Genomic DNA, 26,135 nt, shown 5'->3' on the forward strand with positions numbered 1-26,135 from the left:
TTAAAAATATATATATTTCTATATAGCTTTAAATGATTTTTATTTCAGATTTAGTTTTGGTCATTTTAGTACCTATTAGTGCAACATTTCTCAATTTTGTTCTCAAATTTAAATTTCTTAAGTTTAGGCTTTTCATCTAATAGTTCATTTTATTTTATTTATTTATTTTTTTAATTATTTTTTTCAATACCGAAAAAGATTTGTAATAGTTTTAGTATTAATTAACAATAACAGCACAGATTTGTCATACTAAGCTAGGTTTAAACCACACTGGTGAAGATGTGGAGTCTGCTTCTAAAATAGGCATTTGCTATTTTAAGTGTTTCTGAATAATTAATGCAAGTGTCTTCTTTACAGGACGGCAGGATATGAGACAGTGCTGTGTCTCTCTCAGAGACGCGAGTCACGCAGCCGAGGACGAGCCGGATAATGGCTTATCTCTCTCTCTCGCTCTCTCTCTGGAGGTCATTGTGAACAGCGAGGCTCTTAACGAGGTAAGCAGGGTAAACTCTGATTAGTATGGTAATGGCTGAGGCCGTCACACCACAGACCAGAGCTGACGTAAAGACCACAATCACATGCATTTATACAAACGTCTTTGTGTTCTGCTCAATACACAATCATAAAAACACAGAGAGACAAAAATAGGCTCGGCTGATAATAATAGCACAATGCCATTGGCCAATGCACCATCACGACACAGATGTTGCTTTATTCTCTTCATTGCGCTCTTTCTTTCTTTCTTTCTCCCTCAGTTTAAGTTTTCAAATTCAAAGTCATCATTTGGAATGATTTACTTACAAAAAAGGTGCCAGCAATGTAATAAGATCAAATGAAATTACTGTTGCTCTTGAATATGGTGGGTTTGATCTTTTTTCTGATAATCCAGGCAAATGCATTGCATCTCTCTCTCTCTCTCTCTCTCTCGTCAGCTGTAGGTCACATGACTAACTCTGCTGGCTCTCACTGAGCATGCTCAGTTCACTGTGTTGTCAGGCAAAAAAGAAGACAGCACTGGAACAGAGGAGATCTGCAATAGATAAACACACAGAGAGAGCCGGAGAGGGAGCGTTAGTATGGATGAGCGCTGCTAGTGCACAGTAATTCTGCCGTTTTGGATGGTTTGGTGCTGTGTTTCTGTATGCGTTGTGCTGTTCATCCGCTGTGTGTCGTGTCGGAGGAGAAGCAGCCGTCTGGCGGTCGCTCCATCCTCGCTGAAGGTGAGCTGGATGTGGGGGAGGGGGTGTCGTGGATGCTGGCCGTCTGTGTTTTTGGGATGCATCGGTATGTGGCGGCTCCAGCGGAGCATTATGGGTGTTTGAGGACACACGGGGGATTCGAGCAGATGGATGCTGTCGAATGTGATGATTAGACTAATATATCGGCCATAAATCATTCAGTGCATGATTAACAGAAGTGTATTTCCATCTAAAATCTGCTGAGAGCCACATATTTGTTAGTGAACATGTTATATAAAATTCCAGGTAATTGTGTGCATCTTATTTGTTGTCTTTAAATTTGCTCTCTAGATATCAGTATGTTAGTTTTTGCATCAAACATCTGACTGATTTCATGCAGGCTTGGCATGAATGCATCCATTAGAGTGATGATATTCACAAAGACGTGTATTATACAATAATATAAAGACATGCAAAGACGGTGGTGGAAACAGAAACTGTGACTCCTTATAACAACAAAATGTCTGTTTTTTGAAGAAAAGAGGAAAGCTTTTGGATTTTACAGATGTTTTAGACCTGATCTAAATGTCTTTGTTGTATAGTTTACAATTTTATAGTTTACAAAATTATATTTCTGATTTCAAATTAAGTTTGAAATGAGTTATTATTCATAACCAAAGAAACAGGAATAGTATGTGGATTTGCGTCTTCATTTTTTGTGACAATTAAACAGATTTTCTGTAATGTATCCAGATGCTTTCATTTTTTATTTGTAATTTGCAAGCAAGTTTATTTATATAGTATACATTTCATACAAAATGGTAATTCAATGTGCTTTACATAAAAAGAATTTAAAATATTCATAAAATAATTACAACAGATGTAGAAAAAATAAAAGTAACTATAAAAGCGAAGAATAAACAAAATTATTATTTTTAATTGTAGAATCTCATTATTGTAATACAGTATTTTAATGCAGTAACGTAAAAATACATCAAAAATAATTTCAATATGAATGTAAAAATAACCTTACAATGCAAACGAAAGTAAATCCTTCAATGAAAAGAAATTGGTGTAGTTTTCACTCAGAAATTGCTGGTAAATTTCACAATTGATTACAAAGAAACTGCAACTAACACATGGAATTAAATATGAAAATCTGAAGTCGAAAGACTAAAATAGTATTTTCTTGTAAAACATTCTCCAATAATCTGTTTTATTATTATATAATAATCTAATTTCTTATTATTGTAATGTATTAAAGTAAAAATACACTGAAAATCAATATTAAAAATAATTTCACAATGCACAAAAATCACAATGCTCCTAAGAGCGATATTTTAATGCAGAATATATATTGTTTTATTTTTATCTTTTGAATTTAGGGAGAAATAAAAGCCGTGCATGTTCTTGGCAGGTTTTGTGACGTCCATGTGGTGTGTTATGTCAGTATTTATCAGATATGACTTGTATAGGACTACTTGGGAATTTGCTTCTATAAATTTGTGCCCACAGACACACACACACACACACACACACGAAACAGTGACACAGACAGAAGGTGTTGTTGCTAGGATACACAGTGGCGAGATGGAGGAGAAAGAACAGAACATTATTTTAAACGGCTGCGCTGAAGTGAAACCAGAGACAGAAAGGCACCTCTGTTTCTGTAGGTCTTCAGGACTGGATGCTGTAGGTCATCTGCACGCTCACAAATATGACACTAGAATCTTTCATGTGAGAAAATGTCAGCGATGTTTGACCGTGCAAAGGTCACAATGTGAGATTGATGCTGCCTGGTTGCAGAAGAGTCCTGGGAGGTTCGTTATGCATTGCTGTGCAGTTGCTAGGGTGTTCTGAATGGTTGCTAGGGTATTTCTAAGAGGGTTTAAGTAAAAAGAGTCTCACTTTAAATCTTCTTTGTATTGTAAAAATCCAGTTTTGCTTTTGAGTTTTATTTGTAATTTTCATTAATTTTAATGGTAATTCTCATTATAGTATTTTATTATGTATTAAAGTTAAAATACATTCAAAAATCAATTAATAGGAATATATATATATACGTATGTATACACACACACACAATGACAAAATGCAGAAACAATTTTCACTCAGAAATTGCTAGTAAATTTCACCGTTAATTACAAAGAAATAGTTTTTACAGTAATATTACAATAACTTTTCTTGCTTCAATGTTCATGTGATTTTTATTTTATTTTATTTTTTTCATCTGTTTTATCATCCAGCAGATGAAGATATTAAGTTTATTAGTGGCAGTGATACTTGCAAACAGCACTAAGCACAGCTTTTTTCCATTATTACAAATCTTATGTAATCTTTATGATTGCAGATATTACAGTGATTTATTTTGTCTCTCTTGAGATGCATAAATCTGCAGGTGCACAATAATTTGTCATTTCTCTTTGGTAACTGGTTATTGAGTTAAATGGGAAGTTCTCTGTGGTTTTGATAAATGATCTGTCTAGTAATCTGTTTATTTTTCTCCAGAAAGCAAAGAGCTCATCTTACTGAAGTCGTCTCCCGTCGTCCCAGAGTGCCTGTTGTTTTGCGGTTTGAGCTGAAATGGATCAGAAAAGCTTCATCCTGTCAGAAACGCGTCTGTGAACACCGGAGCCAATGGTGAGTGTTCACACTTCATTACACACACAAACACCATCAGACACGGCCTGCGTTCAGCTGCGGGTCTCTGGACACAAACACCGCGCTCCAGACACTGGCTGAGAAATGAGAGATGACACAAAAATGAAAATGAGAAATGTTGCCTTGGCAACTAACTGAAATAAATGAGTTTAGGTTGGAATACTAAAATTACTAAAACTGAAATAAAAAAGTGAAATATAAATATAAAAAAATACTAAAATAGCACTGCGTCTGTTTATTCAGGATATTAAAGGCCAGTGCTGGACAGATGAAGAATCGGATGGAGAGAATGAACCGGAGCAGTTTCTGTACGGGATTCAGGTAAAACACTTCAGTCCTCAAAACATTTTACAGTGAGTTTCTTACATTAGTTTAGTACAATTGTTTTCGTTTTAAAGATATGACAGACATTTTGTAAGTCATTTTAATGTTGCCTTTAAGTTTGATGTTGCCTGTATTATAAGGCAGCAAAATACTGTTAAGATTGTTGAAGCAAATTAAACTTTTTCATCATATAGTGTCTTTAATGCCTTTATTTTCATTTGTATACTGTCTCTTCATGTAGGAAATATTTCCTTTTGGCTTTAAATCTCAAATGAATGTCAGTGCAGAAACAAACCACTGACTATGTGCACCTCTAGCCATAAAAGTGAAGTAAACGAGCCATTTGTGACCCTGGACCACAAAACCAATCATAAGGGTCATTTTTCATCTTCTGAAAGCTGAATAAATAATCTTTCCATTGATGTATAGGACAATATTTGGCTGAGATGCTATTTGAAACTATTTGAGAATCTGAGGGTGCAAAAAAATCTAAATATTGAGAAAATCAGCTTTAAAGTTGTTCAAATGAAGCAATGCATATTAATAATCAATAATGAAGTTTTTATATATTTACAGTAGGAAATTCACTGAATATCTTCATGGAACATGATCTTTACTTACAGTTTTTCTTGATTGCTAAAACACTATAACCAGGCTTTTGAACTAAAATTTCAAAACCATAAAGCCCTTTTTCAAAAAACACACCCATTTCCCTGAACTATAAACACTATTCCCTGCTTTAACACATGACTCAGATTTGGTCAACTGTTATTTCTCAGTGCTTACACCATGTGCTCATTTAGAAAACACTAACATTCAATATTGTTCACTCAAGTCTGCACAGTTTGAGCTCAATTAGCACACAGTTACTCAAGAGGAAACACTAGGAGTCAAAATTGATCAAACACCAATCAGAGCCTTCGATGGATAAAGGGCCAAAGTCAGCTTACAGTTTTTCTCAGTGGCTTTGGTGCATTTCTCAGATCAGAAATGATATTCTCAAAACTACTTGTTCAACCTCCACATCATCTAGTCACTTGTGCACATCATAAAAGGTTTCTCATTCTTTTGAACAAGCTGTGATTGCAGTGTTATATTGACAACATGACTAAGCATTTGGCTTGTTTGTGAACAATGACACAAGGACATCAGGCATGCGAGAGGATTTTACCCCTGCTGCCTGGCCAGGGCCAGTATAGCCTGTGATGCTGAAGAGGTTCTTTGGCCCGTCCAGCAGAATAATTATTTTTGTTGTTTGCTTTATTGTACCGTACTCTACAGTACATTAAATTGAGGAATAAAACATTTGGGGAGTACCACACTTATTACTGGTTTTTGTAGTATTGTTTTGAATTGATCTCATCAGTGTGTAAAACTGTGTTGTAGTGTGTGTGTGTGTGTGTTTGACTGTTTGTGTGTCATGTCTGAGAGCAAAGTTTGGTTTTTCAGCAAGATTGAGTTGTTTTGAGTGGAGAGCTTCATTTTGACCTGAATATAGGAAGTTTGGGGAATTGAGTTAGGAGTTATGGATTCGTGTTTAGAGTTTCACAAAAAAGAGGCATAATTTCAAGAAATGTGTTTAAGCAATTGAGAAAAACTGTAATATCCTAGTGATTTTTGGCATAAAAGAAAAATGTATAATTTTGCCCCATACAGTGTATTGTTGGCTATTGCTACAAATATACCTGTGCTACTGATGACTGGCTCTGTGCTCCAGGGTCACATGTAAAACTGTGTAATATCGCTGTCCACCTGTAGGGGAGCTGTGCAGCCGACCTGTACCGTCACCCACAGCTGGATGCTGACATCGAGGCTGTAAAAGACATTTACACAGACAGCGGTGTGTCTGTCAGGTGAGAACGGCCCTCGCTCCACATCTGATTCGGATCTGTGCATTCACACCCGATTCACTTTCATTCTGAGTGTGCTGCTCTTCCTGCAGAGAGTACGGCACCATCGATGACGTGGACATCGACCTGCAAATCAACATCAGCTTCTTGGATGTGAGACCGCACACTTCCTATACAAGCTACTTCATAAACAGATGTTGAAATGGGAATAAAGTGATTTGTGTGTTTGCAGGAGGAGGTGGCGACCGCATGGAAGGTGATCCGAACGGAGCCCATCGTCTTACGCCTCCGTTTCTCTCTTTCGCAGTACCTGGATGGACCAGGTGAGAAACGTGTGCATTTCTGTGTGTTTGCAGGCCTTTTATTTACTTTACAGTACTTTTATTTCATTTATTCCTACAGAACCGTCTGTGGACGTGTTTCAGCCGTCCAATAAAGAAGGCTTCAGTTTGGGCCTTCAACTAAAGAAGTAAGTCAACACACTGACAATCATATTAAATTAAAAGAAAGATTTGCTAATTTTTTATTGTTCCTTATGGAGTCATTCTAATTGATTATTTCAGCAAGGCTGCATTAAATTGATCAAAAGTGACATTAAAGTCAAATAAATAATTATTTTTCAAATAAATGCTGTTCTTTCACTGCAAAAAAAGGCTTATCTTAGTATTTTTGTCTTGTTTTTAGTCAAAATATCTAAAAATTCTTAAATTTAAGAAGCATTTACTAGATAAGCAAAATGACTTAAGATAATTGGTCTTGTTTCCAGGGGTAAAAAAAAACTAAGTGCATTTTGCTTAAAATAAGTAAAATTATCTGAGTTAAATACTCTTGTTTTAAGAATATCTTACTTACCCCACTGGCAGATCATTTTACACGTTTTAAGCAAAATGCACTTAATTTAGTTTAATTTTTTTTTTTTGCTGCCTGGAAACAAGACAAATTATCTTAAGTCATTTTGCTTATCTAGTAAATGCATCTTAATTTAAGAATCTTTAGATATTTTGACTAAAAACAAGACAAAAATACTAAGATGAGCCTTTTTTGCAGTGTTTGAACCTTGTTCATCTGTGAATCCTGAAAAATAAAATGTATCACGTTTCCACATAAATATTGTGCAGCACAGCTGTTTTCAACATTAATAATAATCAGAAATGTTTCTTGAGCAGTAAATCAGTATATTATAATGATTTCTGAAGAAGACTGGAGTAATGATGCTGAAAATTCAGCTGCGCATCACAGAAATAAATTACATTTTAGGACATATTCACATAGAAAACAGCTATTGTAAATTATAATATTATTTAACATTTTTACATTGTTTTTTATCAAATAAATGCAGCCTTGGTGAGCAGAAGTATTTAAAAAATCTTACCGACCCCAAACTTTTCAATGGTTGTGTGTTTAAGTCATTCTGTTTCATTGATTGATTGATTGAACAGAAACTGTAATGAAAGACTGTCAAAATGAAGCTGAAGCTTGTTTTGGTGTTTCTAGGATCCTCAGTACGTTCACGTCGCAGCAGTGGAAGCACCTCAGTAATGAGTTCCTCAAAGCCCAGCAGGAGAAACGACATAGCTGGTTCAAAGCCGGAGGAACCATCAAGAAATTTCGTGCAGGATTGAGCATCTTCTCCCCGATTCCCAAGTACGTCCTTATCGTTTGATTTGAAAACACACGTCATTCATGCTAACAATCTGATCGTGGTTGATGCATCTAAAATAGGGCTCAACAGTGATCGGCTGGAAGTGTTTTCCATTCATTTTCTCCATAGGGAACTTTTCAATAATCAGTTTGAAGCAATGAACCAAACCAACCAACTTCAGAACGATCACAACAGTACAAGCAAAAAGAAAAGTAATAAAATTAAAACAACAAAGGTATAGGAATGCTACACCGTCCCATATTGACTCGCAGTATATAATTACCTAGTTAGGCTCCATAAATCCACTGCAGGATTTATTATATTTTCAACTTCTTTGGCTTCAGGATTATGGGTAGTGAAGTTCCTCACCTGGAATTCTGTAATTAAACAGGATTTAAGAACGTATAAGAAATTATATTTACATTTACATTCATGCATTTGGCAAACACTTTTATGCATAGTTGTGTACACTTGCATTCAAGCTATATGTATTTTTTCGATTCAAGCATTCACTGGGAATTGAAATCAATGCAGTGTTGCTAATGCCATGCTGTTTGAGCTACAGGAGGGCTATCATTGTCATATAACCAGTTAAGTCTGCAATGAAAGGTTTAGATTAATTAAGATTTATTTTAAGGAGATTTTGAATTACGATTTTGCCTGACTGTTGAGCTTTATTAACAAAAAAACAAAATAAAAAAATTCTGCTTTGTATATTTATCATTTTTATATTATATGATATTATATAAGTGAGTATCTGCCAATGTCTGTGAAAAATAAACCTAATTTAAAGGGAAAACAAGATTATTTTTCTGACCCCATTGGCAGATTTTTTTGGTCTTGTTTTAAGCAAAAACTCATTTAATTTTGATGCATTTTTCACAATACAAGCCAATATCTTTTATTATTTTGCTTCTCAAGTAAATAAAAGATCAAGTAAACAAGTCAACAAAAGATATTATATCTTGTTTTGTAAAAAAATCAAATAAAAATAAAGCGAGTTTAAACTTAAAACAAAAGATATCTGTCAGTGGGGTAAGAAAAATAAACTAAATTTAATGGGAAAACAAGTTTATTTTTCTGACACCATTAAAATGGATTTTTTCATGTTTTAAGCAAAAGTTTAATTTAATTTTTGTGCATGTTTAACAAAACAAGACTTGATCTTGTATTTACTTGAGAAGCAAGATAATAAAAGATATTAAGTCAAGTTGTTTTGTTAAAAATGTATAAAAATGAAGTTTAATCTTAAAACAAGAAAAAATATATCCTGGTGGGGTCAGAAAAATAAACTAAATTCAATGGGAAAAACACGTTTGTTTTTCTGACCCCCATTGGCAGTGATTTTTTGAAGTTTTAAGCAAAAGCCTATTTAATTTTGATACATTTTTTACAAAACAAGACTTGGCCTCCTATATCATTTTGCTACTGAAGTTAATGTTTAGATGTTTGTACTGGAAAACGAGACAGAAACATTAAATAAGAAGTCATTTTTGCAGTACAAGTTCTGCTTTCTACTAGTCGGCAAGCATAATTAAGGTAATTCCAGCGTGAACTCATCCGCTGGCTGTGGCCTCCATCTTGGCTCCAGGTCTCCCAGTTTCCCCCTGATCCAGGACACAGTGTTGAAAGGCAAACTGAACGTACCCGAGCTCAGAGTCACCCGGCTTATGAACCGCTCCATCTCCTGTACCATGAAGAACCCCAAGGGGGAGCTGTTTAGCTATCCTCCGAACAGCCAGGTCAGCATCCCGTCTTCCCCGACTGCACGCTTTCTGTTCCAAACACTCTCTCCCCGCTTCTCCATACCCGTGACCCCTCACTAGGGCCTCCAGATAAAACATGGATGCACAGTCCCTCATCCCAACCCTCAGCCTCTTTGCCCTCCGACATCCCCTCGCCTAACACGGCTGGCTGGCATCTTTCCCATAATGCTTTGTCTCCGTTAACCCATCAGACTGTGGCTGTCCCGGCGGGCAGGGCCCCTGCGCAGATTACCACCCGCCAGCTGATTGAGTTGTTTTTCTCATCCCAGGCGGGCGGACACTGCAAGAACATCCCCACGCTGGAGTACGGCTTCCTCGTGCAGGTACGGTCACACTACAGCCTCCGCGACACGCACGACTTCATCCTTTCCCATGATGCCCATCCCAACATCACATCCGCGCATGTCGAGTACAGCGTCTTAGTGAGGCTAAATACAGACCGTAAATCTCGTAAAAGGTCATAATCATGGCGCCGCAGAGGATTAAAAGCACCTGCCAAAAATGTACAGCTTTATTTTAAATGAAAAAAACCCCCCAGAATTAATGCACACCTAACGTGATAAAATACAACAAACTTAAATATACATTAATGGTGCAGAGGATTACAGCACCTACCAAAAATGTACAGCTTTATTTTGAATCTGAAAAATAAAATAAAATAAAATTACATTAAATAACAAATGAAATGAAGTTAAAAAAATTGTTCAATTGAATTAAATTATAAATTAAATAAAATTAGAAATAAATAAAAACAATAAGCAACAGTCTATTAAATTAATGCACATTTAAGGTGATAAAATAACTAACTTTATTGCATTTATTGCATTAATGATGCACAGGATTAAAGCACCTACCAAAAATGTACAGCTTTTTTAGAAGATTATTTGAAAGATTAAAAATTAAATTAAAAATACAAATAATAAGAATACAGAATAACCAACAGTCCACTAAATTATTGAAAATTAATTCACACCAAGGGTGATGAAACTGGAATCACACATTTTGTTTGACCATTTTGACCACTTGTATATGTGTTTATCTTAAGACATTTTTCAGATTTTCATTCTTAAAAGGCTCTCTTATATCACTTATGAAATATTTAGCTTAACTGCAGTTATTAGTTCAAAAGGAACATGGTGGAGTGATGTGCAAATGTCATGTAGTAAATGAAGCTGTGATTATTTCATAACCGTGCTGTTATTACAGTAATAAGGTTCAAGAGGCCGTGCTATAGCGTGAAGAATAGCCACAGCTGAAAGATGTTTCAGTAATATTCACAATATAGCATTATATAACACGAACCTTATTGCTTAGCAGCACAGATAAATTTAGGACACATTCACAGTCATTCAAATGTGATTTTGTGAAACGTGATGTACATAGTAGCTGTTTTACATCATTTCTGTTTGGGGTTAGTAAGATTTTTTTTTTTTAAGAGATTATGGATGCATTAAATTGATCAAAAGTGATAGTAAAGACATTTATAATGTTATAAAAGATTTATGTTTCAAATAAATGCTATTCATCTGTGTATCCTGAAAAATTTCCATAAAAATATTGAGCAGCACAACTGTTTTCAACATTGATAATAATCAGAAATGTTTCTTGAGCAGTAAATCAGTATATTATAATGATTTCTGAAGATCATGTGACACTGGAGTAATGATGCTGAAAATACAGCTGCAGATCACAGAAATAAATTACAGTTTAACACATATTCACATAGAAAACAGCTATTTTAAATTGCAATAATATTTCACATTTTTACAGTATTTTTAATCAAATAAATGCAGCCTTGGTGAGCAGAAGCATTAAAAAAATCTTACCGTCCCCAAACTCACAGTAGTGTGTATCGTGTGTATTTTTAGCACAACTGGAACACTGGATTGACCAATCAGCATCTAGAATTGGAACAATATTTAATTAACTTCTTTGTAATATGTGTCAACCAATTCAACAATGCTGCCGTATTAAAATGTCAGCATCCTAATGCAGTTTCCAGTGTGTGTTTTTCACTCATCATCATCATCATATTACACAACAGCTTCGTGATTCGCTCCACTTTCTCTGTTATTGCGCTGCGATTCTCTTTGATCTTCCTGTGACAGAGGATCCCATCAGCTCAGGGTTTCTTCTGATGATCGTCTCTGTCTATCCTCCGTTAGATAATGAAATACTCTGAGCAGCGGATCCCCACTCTGAACGAATACTGCGTGGTGTGTGACGAGCAGCACGTCTTCCAGAACGGATCCATGCTGAAGGTGAGCGTCAGCTGTTGCTCACGGCTAAAGCTGGGTTCTTTGCTCTGATTGGTCGGTTTCTTCCCGCCAGCCCGCGGTTTGCACGAGAGAGCTGTGTGTGTTTTCCTTCTACACGTTGGGAGTGATGTCCGGAGCGGCTGAGGAGGTGGCCACCGGCGCTGAGGTGCGTCACGAGCTCCATTCATTCATCTTGTGTGCTGAGGTTCAGAGTTTGTTGAGTAAATGTTGTGTGATGTTCATCTTCAGGTGGTGGACCTGCTGGTGGCCATGTGTCGCGCCGCTCTCGAGTCGCCCCGTAAAAGCATCATCTTTGAGCCGTATCCGTCCGTGGTCGACCCTAATGACCCCAAAACACTCGCCTTCAACCCGAAGGTGACTGTCTCTTCTTGCACTCATATGAACTATTGTTTGATCTGTTACTCTGCAAATTCATCAGTATAAATGTACATTTTGTGCATCAAAAACACATCTGTGTCCCTGGAGCACAAAAGCAGTCATGAGTAGCACAGGTATATTTGTAGCAATAGCCAACAATACATTGTATGGCTCAAAATTATACATTTCTCTTTTATGCCAAAAATCATTAGGATGTTAAATAAAGATCATGTTCCATCAAGATATTTTGTAAATTTTCTACTGTAAATATATCAAAACTTAATTTTTGCATTGCTAAAACTTCATTTGGACAACTTTAAAGGTGATTTTCTTAATATTTAGAATTTTTGCACCCTCAGATTCCAGATTTTCAAATGTGACCCTGGACCTCAAAACCAATCATAAGGGTCATTTAAAAAAATAAATAATAAAAATAAATAATCTTTCCATTGATGTATGGTTTGTTATGATAGGACAATATTTGTCTGAGATACAACTATTTGAAAATCTGGAATCTGAGGGTGCAAAAAAATCTAAATATTGAGAAAATCTCCTTTAAAGTTGTTCAAATTAAGTTCTTAACAATGCATATAACTAATAAAAAATTAAGTTTTGATATATTTACATTAGGAATTGTACAAAATAGCTTCAATGGAACATGATCTTTAATTAAAATCCTAATGATTTTTGGCATAATTTTGACCCATACAATGTATTGTTGGCTATTGCTACAAATAGTTGTATTTCGGCCAAATATTGTCCAATCATATCAAACCACACATCAATGGAAAGCTATTTATTCAGCTTTCAGATGATGTATAAATCTCAATTAAAATAAATTGACCCTTATGACTGGTTTTGTGGTCCAGGGTCACATTTGTTTTTTTAGCAAAAAACAAAAAAAAACAAAAAGCATCTGCTGTGTAACAGGGCTCAAAGCATCAGTAGGGAAGCCCATTTCCACCACTGAATAAAACATAAAAAAGATTATTGTGACTTTGCATCCCACAATTCTGACTTTTTTTCTCACAATTGTGAGTTTACATCTCACAATTCTTATAAAGTCAGAATTGCAACATATTATTATTATTGAGTCATTTAGCAGACGCTTTTATCCAAAGCAATGTACAAATGAGGACAACAGAAGCAATCAATTGTAGTATTAACACAACTAAAAAACAGATCCAAAACTAAAAGCTAAAACTATAAATACTACCTATACACATTTTTAAAATAAAGAAATTAAATAAAAATGACAAATGCATACAACAAAATTTCAAAACTTAACATTTAGTACAACCATATATATTATATATATGACATATATATTAGGGATGTGCGTCTCCATAACTGAGGCTGATGCGATACGCATCTCGATGCATAGCCAACGATACGATACATTGAAGATACATATGAAGCAGCTAGCGATGTGATGGGATTCACCCCTATTACGATGCGATTCGATGCAATGCGATGCAATGGAAAAAATATGATCGCTTTTATTTCTTTGGTTCAGACAGACAGCAAATCATAAATTAACTTATGTGTCTTCTAACTTCTAACATAAAACAATTTTACCAAGTAGGCCAGGCTTATTTCAGTTAGTCTGACTCGCAGTCAAATGATTTAGTTCCATAAAGCAAATTTAACAAAGATCAACCTCAGTCACTGTGGCTACTTACTCAGGGCAGGCTAAGCTGAGCTCCTCTAACACTGACCAATAGGAATGCAATATTACCACTGACTCTCTCACAGACTATCATAGCCATGCAGCCTTTCTGTCTGGTTTTATAACAGCTGTACCTTTTATAGTTAGAACAGATAGCATTAGAATCTAACATGCTCTTTAAAGCATTAACAATCACTAAAAGTTAAAATCACTAAAATAAAACGACATTTTGACTGCTATAAGAAACACACATTAACTCATCTGAGCTTAGTAATTAGGACTGTATTAGCTTACATTTTATTTACCCATTAATTATAGTCCCTTTACAGTTACTGCTCTCATAAAATGCATATTTGACTGAGAATTATTTCGCTCCGTCTGATTAGTGTGCAGCAGCGCTTGTCCACTCGCGTAAACCCACTCCTGACAGCAAAATGGATGTATTTGCATGACTTTCTAACATTTATGGATGAAAAATATACTCGTGACATGTCAGTTATGCACTGAGGAAAATAAAACGTCTCAAATGCATTAAACAGCACAGATATATTTGCTGTTTGCCATGCTGGATCGATCTGATCCATGATCGACATTAAGGGCTGCTTAAGAATAAGCGTGCACAAATTAGTTCGATTGTCGTTTATAACCGCTTTAACCCCGATTGATTTGTTAGGTTATTTCAAGTCAGATTTTGGACTTTAATCCCTGCTTTTCCTCAGGTCTCCGTGGTGGTGTTGTGATTATTCACGCGCAGCGGTGATGAGAGAACGCGCTTGAGAAACAGTTTAGTTTCAAATCTACAGAAATCAATCTACAGATAAAATATTGGTCACAGATTTTTGGTCACTTTCTAAACAATAAAAGTGTAGCGCATCCACTAGTAATTAAATATAAATAAATCTGTTTTACCGATGCAAATATGTTAGAAACGATGCATCGCGATACAAATGCCAACTAATATCCAATGCACACTTTTTGCTGATGCACCGAGCGAATCGGGGAATCTTCCCATCCCTAATATATATATACACACACATTTATAAATTTATATATATATTTCATTTCCATTTAGTTTGTTGAAGTATTAAAATAACTCAAATTAAATAAAACTAACACTTAATAAAATACCTATACAGACATAATAAATTCAGACATTATTTAACTAAAATTAAAATAGATAAATACAAATCACGACAGTATAGTTTATCAGTAATCCTAAGAAATAACACTGAGCCAAACACACATGCTGAAAACAACAACTTACTTACACATAGTAAATGGTTGTAAAAACTGAAACAGAAGTGAAACAAGTAGAAAAGAGGAGAAATAAAAAGCGATACTTATATCCTTTGCCGGTGTCCCAGTCACACGGTGGAGTCGATGGTCTTTACACTCTTCGGTCTTCACACGACGGCTGCCGCGGTAAAAACCCGTCTAACAAAATACTAATTGAATTTAGCTGGACACTTTCCTTATTTTTCACAACAAATGGCCAAGCAAGCGCAGACACTGACAAGATAAACTCATATAAACTCGCAATTGTAAGAAAACAGTCCTTTTTCCTTAGAATTGGACTTTAATACTCGCAATTGTGTGTTTATATGTCATAATTCTGAGAAAAGGAGTCAGAATTGCAATAAAAAAGTCAAAACTGTGAGATTTGAACGTGAAATTGCATTAAAAAATTCACAATTACCTTGTTTTATTTTTTATTCAGTGGTGGAATCGGTCTTCCATACATCAGTCAAGTGTTTATAATGTACTGAAACTACACTACCAAAAATAATTTTCTTATTTTGTATATTGTTTTCGTTTTCAGTGCAAATACCTCAACATTCTTAAATCAAGATGCAATCGAAACTAAATGGCTTAATATATTAAGTCTTGTTTCTTGATAAAAGGATCAAAATTAAGTGAGTTAATAATATAACCTCTCGTGCTGTGTTCTAGTCATTTTGACCTGGAGAGGATTTTCTTTGTCCAGCCTTTTAAAGGTTGCTTATAAATTTCTCATTATGCTATATCATCACCAAATCCTGGATTTAATCTATTTGTTTTCTTTCAGTTAGCACAGATTTGTTTCTTTTTGGAATTGATTGATTGCAGGCTTCACTGATCAGAGCTCGTGCACCTCAGTTTTTGAGAGAACATTGGCAAAATTATCCACAATTAAAGCTCTTTTCACTCAAAAATGCATAAGCTCAGATCAGCCTACGATCAGTCAGTTCCTAAAAGAAACACAGCTAAGTATGCTAATTGAACGAAAACAAGTTTTGAATCCAAGATATAGTGATATAGCATAATTAGAGAGATGCAAGCAATGTTTAAAAGTTCATTTTTGACATCAAATTAGGTGCTGAATTTCAGTACAGATCAAGGGTTAAAAACAAGAAAACAACATCTGTGTTTAAGCATCAACTCACTAATTTTTCATAATTTAGTTTTGCTTTATTTTGCTTCTTAAGTGATGTTTGAAAAAGACAAAAGCAAAATACTGAGTAAGAAAATAATTTTTTGCAGTGTATTCATATTCAAATCAACTTGACTTCAACTTTAACCAGGATCAAACCCTTCCTCCTTTGTGTGTGTGTGTGTGTGTGTGTGTGTGTGTGTGTGTGTGTGTGTGTGTGTGTGTGTGTGTGTGTGTGTGATTATTGTACTGCTCCTGTGCCGAACAGAAGAAGAATTATGAGCGTCTGCAGAAAGCTCTAGACAGTGTGATGTCTATTCGGGAAATGACGCAGGTACTGTCGCCGAATGCAAGATTAACAAATGTGTTCATTAATATTTCATGACATATCTGGTTTTATTGTCCAGATTTGTCATGAGAAACTCTAGAAAGCTATGATTTAATCAGTCTACTTGCTTAAAAAAAATTATCCTTAAATCTTTATAAAATATCTTTCCCACAACATTCCTGTGGAGAATATCCTTATTAAATCATACAAAGCCTAAATTAAAGTTTGAAAAAATAAATTGCATGTGTAAAAATGATATTGATAAATGAGTTGTCAGAGGCTGTATTTGTATTTTCAGGGCTCGTATCTGGAGATTAAGAAGCAGATGGATAAACTGGATCCTCTGGCTCATCCGTTGCTGCAGTGGTGAGTTAATAAGCAACAGGTGGGCATTACAGGGATTTTACCACAGTAAGTGAGTTTAGACCCGTCTGATGGTTTCTCTCTGCAGGATCATCTCCAGTAACAGGTCTCATATTGTGAAGCTGCCGCTCAGTAGGGTAAGATGAACACTTTTAAATGCAAGAACAGCTTAACTTTTATAAGCTTATCCTTCTTCATTTTCACTTCTGTATGTTTTGCTGTTTATAGCAGCTGAAGTTCATGCACACATCTCATCAGTTTCTGCTGTTGAGCAGCCCGCCAGCAAAAGAAGCTCGATTTCGCACCGCAAAGAAGCTCTATGGCAGCACCTTTGCCTTCCAGTGAGTCCTGCAGAAACACACACACACACACACACACGTCTCAGAGAATCAAACTCGCATCACTGTCTGCACTCGCTGAACGACGCAGCCAACCCGAATGCTTCGGTTAGAATTAACAAAGCTGTCTGCACTCAACGTTGCATTGAAACTCTGGTGTGGACTTCGATCAAATAAATGCAGCCTTGGTTTCGTTTCAAAAACAAAAAGATTACAGACTTCTTTCAAAAACAACAAACTAGAATGCCTCCATTATAATCAAAAAACTTTAAGTGATGGAGTGCAACAAGTTTGCAGCAGGGACTGTTAGAAATGTAATTTGATTACAAACTACATTTTGATTATGAACTACATTTAGCTTTATTGAATATAATGGGAGGATTCTAGTTTGGAGAGTATTCTGTATGTGGTGTAGTGTTTTTATTTGTGCTAAAGATCATTGCTTTTAGAATGGCTGCATTTTGCATGAATAAGGTACAAATTGGGATCCCAAAGCACAAATCTGATCTTCTATTGAGACATATCTATTATCCAACATTAAATGAATGTCAACATTAAATAGTTGTTTGCGCTCAAGTTTCTTGTCTTATTTGATTGAATTCAACAAGCAAAGTCATGCAATAAAGTGGAAATGTTTATATAATCAGTTTCAATTGTTCATTTTAGAAAAACAAAAATTATTTGTAGGTTAAGAACTAAAATGTGGGCCTGTTTTATACCTTATTTATTTAAATCTGCCAAGAAATCATATTTATAAGCTGCAGATCAGGTTACTATTCAGAGCTCAGTGAAATGTTTCTATGATCCTGACAGACCACCAGAGAAATAATATCAAGAGCATTAAAAATAATGACAGGTTTATATTGGGTGCAGGCTTTTAAATGTGGTATAAATTTAAACACCACCGGAAAACACTTCAGGGTTTTTTTTTTTTGTGCTATTTCTGTGCGTGTTATTTTTGTGGACACAATTCCACTTTTAGACCTTGCGAGAAATAAAAGTCTTTCAAAAACAGCCAACAAAAGACTAGCATAACTCAGAAATATCTTCAGACGTCTGTGTTTAAAAATAAACTAGTGGCAGATTTAACGAACAGCCGCTGTGCTGTTCCTCCACGAGTGTTACATCATACTGGACAGGTCATCTCATTGTTTTCAGTCACACTTATAAAACTGAATTTGGACATCTTCTGAACAGCGAGTGGTGCAGGACTGTGCAAAACTCACAACCATGATATGAGAATGTCTGCAAGTTACTAAGGTGTCTTTTGGTCCAAAGAGTCCAGCACCATCAAGTCTCTGTGTAATTCTGGTCTGTGGGATTTTTTCACTTGTTTTATCATCACTTGTTTCTCTCTCTCTAGTGGCTCCCATATTGAGAACTGGCACTCGGTTCTGAGGAATGGACTGGTCAATGCCTCTTATACGAAACTGCAGGTATGTAAAAGTCATCAGTCAGCTGACCTCAGACGCACCTCCTCATTGGACAGCTCATGTTCTCACGTTCAGAATGGAATACTAGCATACTGCTTACTTCACAGTGTGTGCTGTATAGTGCTGACTATGTAAGAGTAGTAAGTGAAACAGAATGGAACGTTTGAAACCGTAATCTGCAACATTGTTTCACTTGACCTCATCGTGTAGCATTTGAATTCTCACTGTCTTTTTCTCTTGTTTTCCAGTACAGATATCTAAAAGTTTTTTAATGCAAGATACATTTATTTGAGATAAAAAAATGACAAAGATAGCAAGCCTTGATTTTTGAGAAATTAATCGAAATGAAGTGGAAGTTAAATACGAATGGGGTCAGAAAAATTAACTAACAAATCCAAAAGTTCATCTTTCTGACTGATCGATATTTTTCTTGTCACTTACATTTGATGATCAGAAAACAGGACTTCTTATGTTTTCTTATGCATTTAAAATTTATTCCAGTACAAATATCTCAACATTCTTAAATCAGGACACCTTTACTTAGAAAAATTTATCAAAATGAAGTGACTTTATCTTTAAAACAAACAAACAAAAATATCAGTCAGTGGGTTCAGAAAAACTGACTTCATTCAAAATGAAAACTAGTTTATTTTTTCTGAATGGTCAATATTTTTTATTGTTTCAAGTATAAAATGTAGTAAGTTTAAAAAAAAATAAGACTTGTCTTTTTCCTGTTATTTTGTATCTTGATTTAAGAATGTTTAGATATTTGTGCTGGAAAACAAGACAAAAATACCGAAGAAGAACATCATTTTTTTAGTGCAGTGAGTGGCGTTGGAAATAAATATTTATTTTGCATTTTCAATCCAATTTAGTGTAAAAATATATGAACTTTTGTCAGGCTGATTAAATAGGCTAATGTTATAAATCATGGCAGATTTTACTTCTGGTTCGTTCATCACACTGGAAATGGAAGGTGACGTTGCATTGCATTGTGGGATACAGAACATTATGGTAGGATCCTATTCTGAACAGTTCAAATAAATGTGGTTCTCAAGCTTTGTTTCTTTGTGCTTCACTGAAGACTGTGAGATCAGTGGCGTTTGATGAGGTTTCTAGAGGGTTTGTGTTCAACACTGAAGATGAAGTTTACCAGGAAAACAACTAAATCCTCCTGGAATGATCTTTTTCTATAAGAAATTTCCTTCTTCATTTTCATGTCGGTCATTTTCATGCCATCTGGTGCTTGTTGATGTCATGCTTTTCTCCTGGAAAGATATCCATCGTTTAATTCAGTCATACAGCTATAAACTCTCATGAGACTGAACGTTAATTATGCTGCATGTTCATGCATCTTCAATGGAAACCATATTCATCATCATCATCATCATCACCCGTCTTCTCCCATGATGCTTTCTTCTTCATTCATTGAGTGCATCCCATCAGACGTCTGTGCTCGTGTGCTTTCTGTGTCTTGCTGTGATTCTTTGGCCCATGGCTCAGATGTGAAAGCGTTTCTGGCGTGTTTCTCTTCTTTCACGGGGAGCGTGTGCAGAGCGTGTAATTCTCTCCTCCTCTTCTTCTCTTTCATCAAAGCTGCATGGAGCAGCGTACGGGAAGGGCATCTATCTGAGCCCCATATCCAGTATTTCCTTTGGATACTCAGGTAGGATCCAGACCCGCGTCCTCAGTCTCTCTCTAACAAACACCTCAGTCTGTTTTCTGATCCATATGAATGTTGCTTTGTTGTGCGTGGACACTCTTTTTGAATTTTTTTTTTTTTTTTGTATGTGCTGAATTGTTTTTCCTTTTCCACACTGCAAACAATCATTTTCTTTATCAATATTTTGTCTGTTTTTTCCTAAAACAACACTTTTACTTCAGAAGCAAATTTGGGAAGGACTAGTTTTCAGTGTTTATTTTTCTTACCTCATTGGCAAATGTCTCCTTTTAAGTCTAATCTCCTCTACCTTTTGTTAATTTCTTCCACTTAAAACAATGATTTCTTCTTCAGAATTTGTCTTATTTTTGCAGTGCAAATATCTAAACAATCTTACATCGTTACATTTATTTAAGAGGCAAAATGATAAATTATATTTATTTATAATAAATTAAGATATTAAGTCTTGTTTTCTGAAGAATGTAATTGTAAAAAAGTAAAAATGTAAATAAAAAAATCGGCCCATGAGGTAAGAATCATGACATTTATTTAAACGGAAAACTAGATTATTTTTCTGACCCCACTGACTTTTTTTTCTTTCTTTAAGCATAAAGTTGCTTAATTTTGAGAAAATAATACTTATTCAATGTAATTTTGTTTCTCAAGTAACTGCATCTTAATTAGAAAAAATCTTTAGATATTTTTACTAGAAAACAAGACAAAAATATGGAAGAAAATTTCAGAGAAAAAATAGGATAAAATATGTCAAATAATAATATAAAACTTAAGATTAATGTTCTAAAAAAACAAATCATAAAATCTCATGCAATGCTGCTTCTCAGGTAAATGTTTTAAAGGATGTTTTTACTGGTAAAAAACAAACTGACTATACAAGAAATACTTGGTAAAAACTAAAAATACTGACCAAAAGAAATATTTTTGCAGCTCATGAACAAGTTGAGGTCCAGTCTGATCTCACATGTTTCCACTGAACAACAACAACTCAGTCTAGTTAGTAGCTGGGCATTTAGTGTTCATTGCACATAGAAAAATAACCAACATCATGTCACTGGAAAAGGGATGTATATGAGATCAAATGATGATTTATTTCTTCTGGTTTTGTATGTGTTCAGGAATGGGGAAGGGCCAGCATCGCATGCCCACTAAAGATGAGTTAGTCCAGCGATATAATCGAATGAACACAATACCACAGGTACGACAGAAACATTCAAACACTTGACCTGTGCTGGGCGTCTCGGAGCAGTAAATGTGTGTTATTTGTCCTTCAACAGAGTCGCCCGATACAGTCGCGTTTCCTCCAGAGCAGGAACTTAAACTGCATCGCTCTCTGTGAAGGTAAAACATCTCAGATCTCACCTGCTCTAACAGTTCAGTCAGTTTTGGCTTGAAACATTTGGCTTGAGTAGAGAAAGATTTGTTTGATATATTGCTTAATAAATTCTCTTGTGTTTGGTTAAATCCTGTTTCTCAGCCAGGACTGATGTATGAGATGATTAGCCTATTTCACGAAATCAGAAATCACGTCAGCGCAGGGTAAATTTAGTTTTGTTACAGGTCTGCGCCTATTATATCAGTATGCCCTTTTCTCAAATAATGCTTCTTACCTTTTCTGTTTTGTCTGTTTTCCAAGTTGTTGTTATATAATCTACAAAGAAATAGCATTTTACTTGTTTGTCACTTATGATTCGTGAGATAATAGGCTCAATATAGTGCCGGATGGTTTCTATTCTCCATCTCCGACATCCCTTTTTATATAGTCTTTGATCTCCGGTACATCTGAGCATATTATCTCAATTTCCCTTGAATCACCACATCATGATAAATTACTTAAAACGACAACATTTATGTCCAGATGCACATTTTTCCAAGAATGCATTAAACAATTCTGAGTCCGATTGAAGCATAATAAACTCAATTGTTTAATATGTATTTCCCAGAGCAAATTATGTAATGTACATTTACACCATCACATTAATAATGCAAAGGAGAGCAAGTAGAAAATACAATATTACTTTAATAATAATAATAGCGGAATTTTTTTTTGCTATGCACCAAATGAACAGAACGACAAAACTAACTGAATTATAACCGCCACATTTAGAGTTAAACAAACTTGTATTTAACGACCCGAGCTGATGCAAAAATTTAATTGTGAAATGTTTGCACTTTGTAGAGTAAAGTACCGGCAGTTCAAGCATTTTCATAATCTCTAATTTGTATAAAAAGACATTGATTCTCAAACTCGTTGTTGTTAAGTTGTTGAACTTTTACCCTGCAAGCCAGAAACACAGAAGTGTGAAAAGGCTGATGGTGTTTCTGTGTTGACAGTGATCACATCCAAAGACCTGCAGAAACATGGCAACATCTGGGTGTGTCCGGTGTCTGACCACGTCTGCACACGCTTCTTCTTCGTGTGAGTGTCTGTCTGATTGATTACGAGAGGCTACGGAAGCCCCCAGAGACCATGCACTTGTTTTCTTGTGATCTCAATTTATTTTTATTATGAACTTGTCATAACAAAATGTTATGCATGTTAAATGGCTGTTTTCTGATGATCTAGACATAGAAAAGTTGTTTTTATGACTTTTGTGCTAGAATAAAATAAATAATAATAAAGTTATTTTAGTATCATTATTGTAGTTTTTATTAATGTTTTAATTCAATTTTTATTTTTAGATATTCCATTCATTTTAATGTTAGTTATATTTATTTGTTTGTGCAGTTAGTGTAGTTTTTATTTTATGTCTAAATCTTTTTTATTAATTTCATTTGTTATTTTTTGTACATTAAGTAAAACTCAACTGAAATGAGAAATGGCTGAAAGGTTTTTACTTTTTATATTTAATTTAGTTTGTTAACATTTATTTTATTTCAAGTAAAGGAAATCTGTTTCTAATGATTTTAATTTTAGTTTCAGTAACTATATTAATCATGAAAGTACAATCAAAACAAACTTTTTTTGTGTGTGTTTTACTCTTTATGTTATTAGTTTACAGTCTCTCTTAATCGGCAAAGGTACGCCTGCGGTGAGCTTAAATGAATGAATTTAGTTAGTGCTTCTGCTGGATAATGGGTCGGGGTTGAGATCACAAGAAAACAGTGATTTTGTTATTTTGACAATCAAAATCATGAAAAAAACAACATGTCAAAAACTCAAGAAATCCACTATTTTATGTTGAGATCACAAAAAACAAAGAAAAAAGAGCTACACTGGAAAAAAAAAACATTTTTTCTTGTTTTTCAATACAAATATTTATTCATAAATCAAGATAGATTTACTTGAGAAGCAAAATGACATATTAAGTCATTTTTCATGAAAAACGTGTCAGTTTAGTTTGGGGTCAGAAAAATAAACTTAATTCATAAGAAAAACAAGATTATTTTTCTTGCCCCACTGGCTGATATTTTTCTCATTTTAAGCAAAAACTCACTTAAAAAAAAAAATTATCTTCAAAAACTTATCATCTTCTGTCATTTTGCATCTGAAGTAAATGTATCTTGATTTAAGAATGTTTAGATATTTGTACTTGAAAGCAAGACAAAATTACTGAGGAAGAACATCAGTTTTGCAATGATTTTATCAAAACTAAAATATATATGAAGTAAATAGAATATATATATATATAGAGAGAGAGAGAGAGACAAAGCACAGACATGTATATACAGATATTACTATAGATTTGTGTACGGGGAAAATGTGCACAAAATTGTGACGAGCAGTTTCATAAACCATTAGTTACTAGTGTTATTTTTAGTATTATTTATGTATTTTTATAGTATTTATTAATTAGCTTTTATGTTTTTGGTTTTCATTTTGTTATGTGCTTTTGTAATTTTTATTTTATGTCCAATTAGCTTGATTTTTGATTTCAGTTTTAGTTTTAGTCATTTTAATACTTGTTGCATTGGCTACTAACTCAAATAAAATATGCTGATTTTTTTTAATTTTCAAGTTTATATTTCAGTTTTATTTCAATTAACGAAAATTGCAAGTTTTATTGCAAAATGAATGAAAAAAAGTTTTAAGTTTTAGTTAACAATAACAACACTTAATAGGCTTCTTGCAAGATAAAACCAATGAATATGGTAATTTCAAGTTTTGCATATGACATATTATTTTAATGTGATGTGTGTGTGTGTCTCAGGTATGAGGATGGTCAGGTGGGAGACGCAAACATCAACACACAGGAGCCCAAGATCCAGAAGGAGATCATGCGTGTGATCGGCACCCAGATCTACTCCAGCTGAAGGCGTTTCTTTCCTCCACTCTATCCATCTCTACTTTCCTTCGTCCTGTCTTTCTCGAGGGATGCGGGGTTTCCTGCGCGAGGAAATGAGATGAAGGAAAACTTCACCATAAGCCCCGCCCACAACCCTTTGACTTCCCACAGAGCCGCTGTCAGTCAAACGCAGACAGGCGCCTGATTGAACGAGACGGATCTCGCCGGGGCGTGAAGTCACATCTGTCGCTCGTTTTCTCTTTTTGGCATCAGTTTGACGGATCGTTTCTCACACTAAATATCTGTACACGTAAAAACAAGAGAGTCATTTAAAATGCTTATTGCGGTTTTTGCGTCTCTGGATAGTAAATGATGAATCTGTGCGTTTTGTTGTGTTCGTATCTTCTTCATCTTTCTCCTCCGCTGCTCTTTCTGACTGTTGACATGTATTAATATCCCAGATGTATTTATCTCTGAGTTTCCTGCTGAAATCAATTTCCCGTCTTTTGTTGCTCGGCTCCGCTTACACGATTTATCGGCGGCAGGACGTGGATGAGAGGACGGGGACACGTCGTTACTCATGTTTAGGCTTTTTGGTGACGTCATCTGAAAGCTTTATTTCCAGTCTCAGACATTCCCGAGTGTTTGTGGGTGATTTCCACAAAGCTCTACAGTAGGATGACGTACACTAGCAGTCAAACATTTGGACACATTATTTATTCTTCACATGTTACAATAATAGTAAAGCGTGCAAACTCTGAAATCACACAAATGTAAGTCAAAACTCTTTTAAAGTTAGCGTGCAATTCAAGTTGCAATTGTCTCTTCTTCCCTGTTGTGACCAAAGTTTGAAATCACTCCTCAGCCAATTTGACTCTTGCATTTTTAGGCAAAGCACATTTAATAAATGTATGCATGTCATTTATTATGCATCCATTGTAATTATTTTAAAGCCTTTTTATGTGCACAGTGATAATTCGTAGTGCTTTACATAAAAAGGCTTTATAATAATCGTAAAATAATTACAATGGGTGCATAATAAATAAAAAACATGCATCAGAAAAAAATGATCAAAAATGTATCTAGTTGTATTAAAACCATTAAGAATTAAATTAAAAAAGTTACACGCCATTCAGAACAAGCCAAAACACAAAATATCAGTAATAAACCAGATTAGATTTAAATATATTTATATTTCAACCTGATTCTGAATCATTCAATTGAAAGATTTCTGACATTGTTTGTGGATATCATAAAAAAATACAATTTTAAACTACTTCACATTTATTTTGTTGCAAGTTTCATTTTTCGTAATATTAAAAAATGTATTTGAATTTTAGAGACATGCTGCTTGTCGTTCAGTGTGTAAACATTTTTTATATTTGTTTTAGTAATATTATGGACATAATTTACTAATCATAACCTGCCAATATGGCTAGTGAGTTATGTGTTAACCGGCATGGTTCATTTTGACATGTATTTGACAGTTTGACATGTGTTTGGCAGGTGTTGCACGGATAAATCATTTATATGATATTCCATAAAAAATAATTGTCCATTTTGAAAAAAAAAAAAAAAGAGAGACAGAGAGAATTTCCTTTTTTTTTAAATGCATATGCACAGTATATTTTTGATT

General features: G+C 34.7%; 1 protein-coding gene across 2 annotated transcripts in view; it reads left to right on the top strand.

Moving 5' to 3' along the window:
- The window catches only part of LOC306842722 (protein mono-ADP-ribosyltransferase PARP6-like), a 34,956-nt gene that overhangs the window by 8,452 nt on the left and 369 nt on the right, over positions 1-26,135 (top strand). The window contains exons 1-23 of one of the 2 annotated variants that reach the window (XM_079373744.1): positions 989-1,220; positions 3,687-3,818; positions 4,083-4,160; positions 5,922-6,016; positions 6,106-6,166; positions 6,246-6,336; positions 6,416-6,482; positions 7,508-7,657; positions 9,247-9,397; positions 9,613-9,744; positions 11,587-11,682; positions 11,753-11,845; positions 11,929-12,054; positions 16,405-16,470; positions 16,763-16,830; positions 16,916-16,964; positions 17,056-17,168; positions 18,529-18,601; positions 20,195-20,264; positions 21,392-21,471; positions 21,551-21,614; positions 22,608-22,692; positions 24,425-26,135. The exon at positions 24,425-26,135 is cut by the window's right edge and continues 337 nt beyond it. In XM_079373744.1, the coding sequence (XP_079229870.1) occupies positions 3,816-3,818; positions 4,083-4,160; positions 5,922-6,016; positions 6,106-6,166; positions 6,246-6,336; positions 6,416-6,482; positions 7,508-7,657; positions 9,247-9,397; positions 9,613-9,744; positions 11,587-11,682; positions 11,753-11,845; positions 11,929-12,054; positions 16,405-16,470; positions 16,763-16,830; positions 16,916-16,964; positions 17,056-17,168; positions 18,529-18,601; positions 20,195-20,264; positions 21,392-21,471; positions 21,551-21,614; positions 22,608-22,692; positions 24,425-24,527 (1,914 nt within the window). In that variant the 5' untranslated portion in view covers positions 989-1,220; positions 3,687-3,815 and the 3' untranslated portion in view covers positions 24,528-26,135. Of the gene's footprint in view, positions 1-357; positions 495-988; positions 1,221-3,686; positions 3,819-4,082; positions 4,161-5,921; positions 6,017-6,105; positions 6,167-6,245; positions 6,337-6,415; positions 6,483-7,507; positions 7,658-9,246; positions 9,398-9,612; positions 9,745-11,586; positions 11,683-11,752; positions 11,846-11,928; positions 12,055-16,404; positions 16,471-16,762; positions 16,831-16,915; positions 16,965-17,055; positions 17,169-18,528; positions 18,602-20,194; positions 20,265-21,391; positions 21,472-21,550; positions 21,615-22,607; positions 22,693-24,424 lie in introns of those variants that run through there. The other variant, XR_013781779.1, reaches the window with a different exon arrangement.

This window comes from Barbus barbus (assembly GCF_936440315.1).
Source record: "Barbus barbus genome assembly, chromosome: 23".
Taxonomy (NCBI): Eukaryota; Metazoa; Chordata; class Actinopteri; order Cypriniformes; family Cyprinidae; genus Barbus; species Barbus barbus.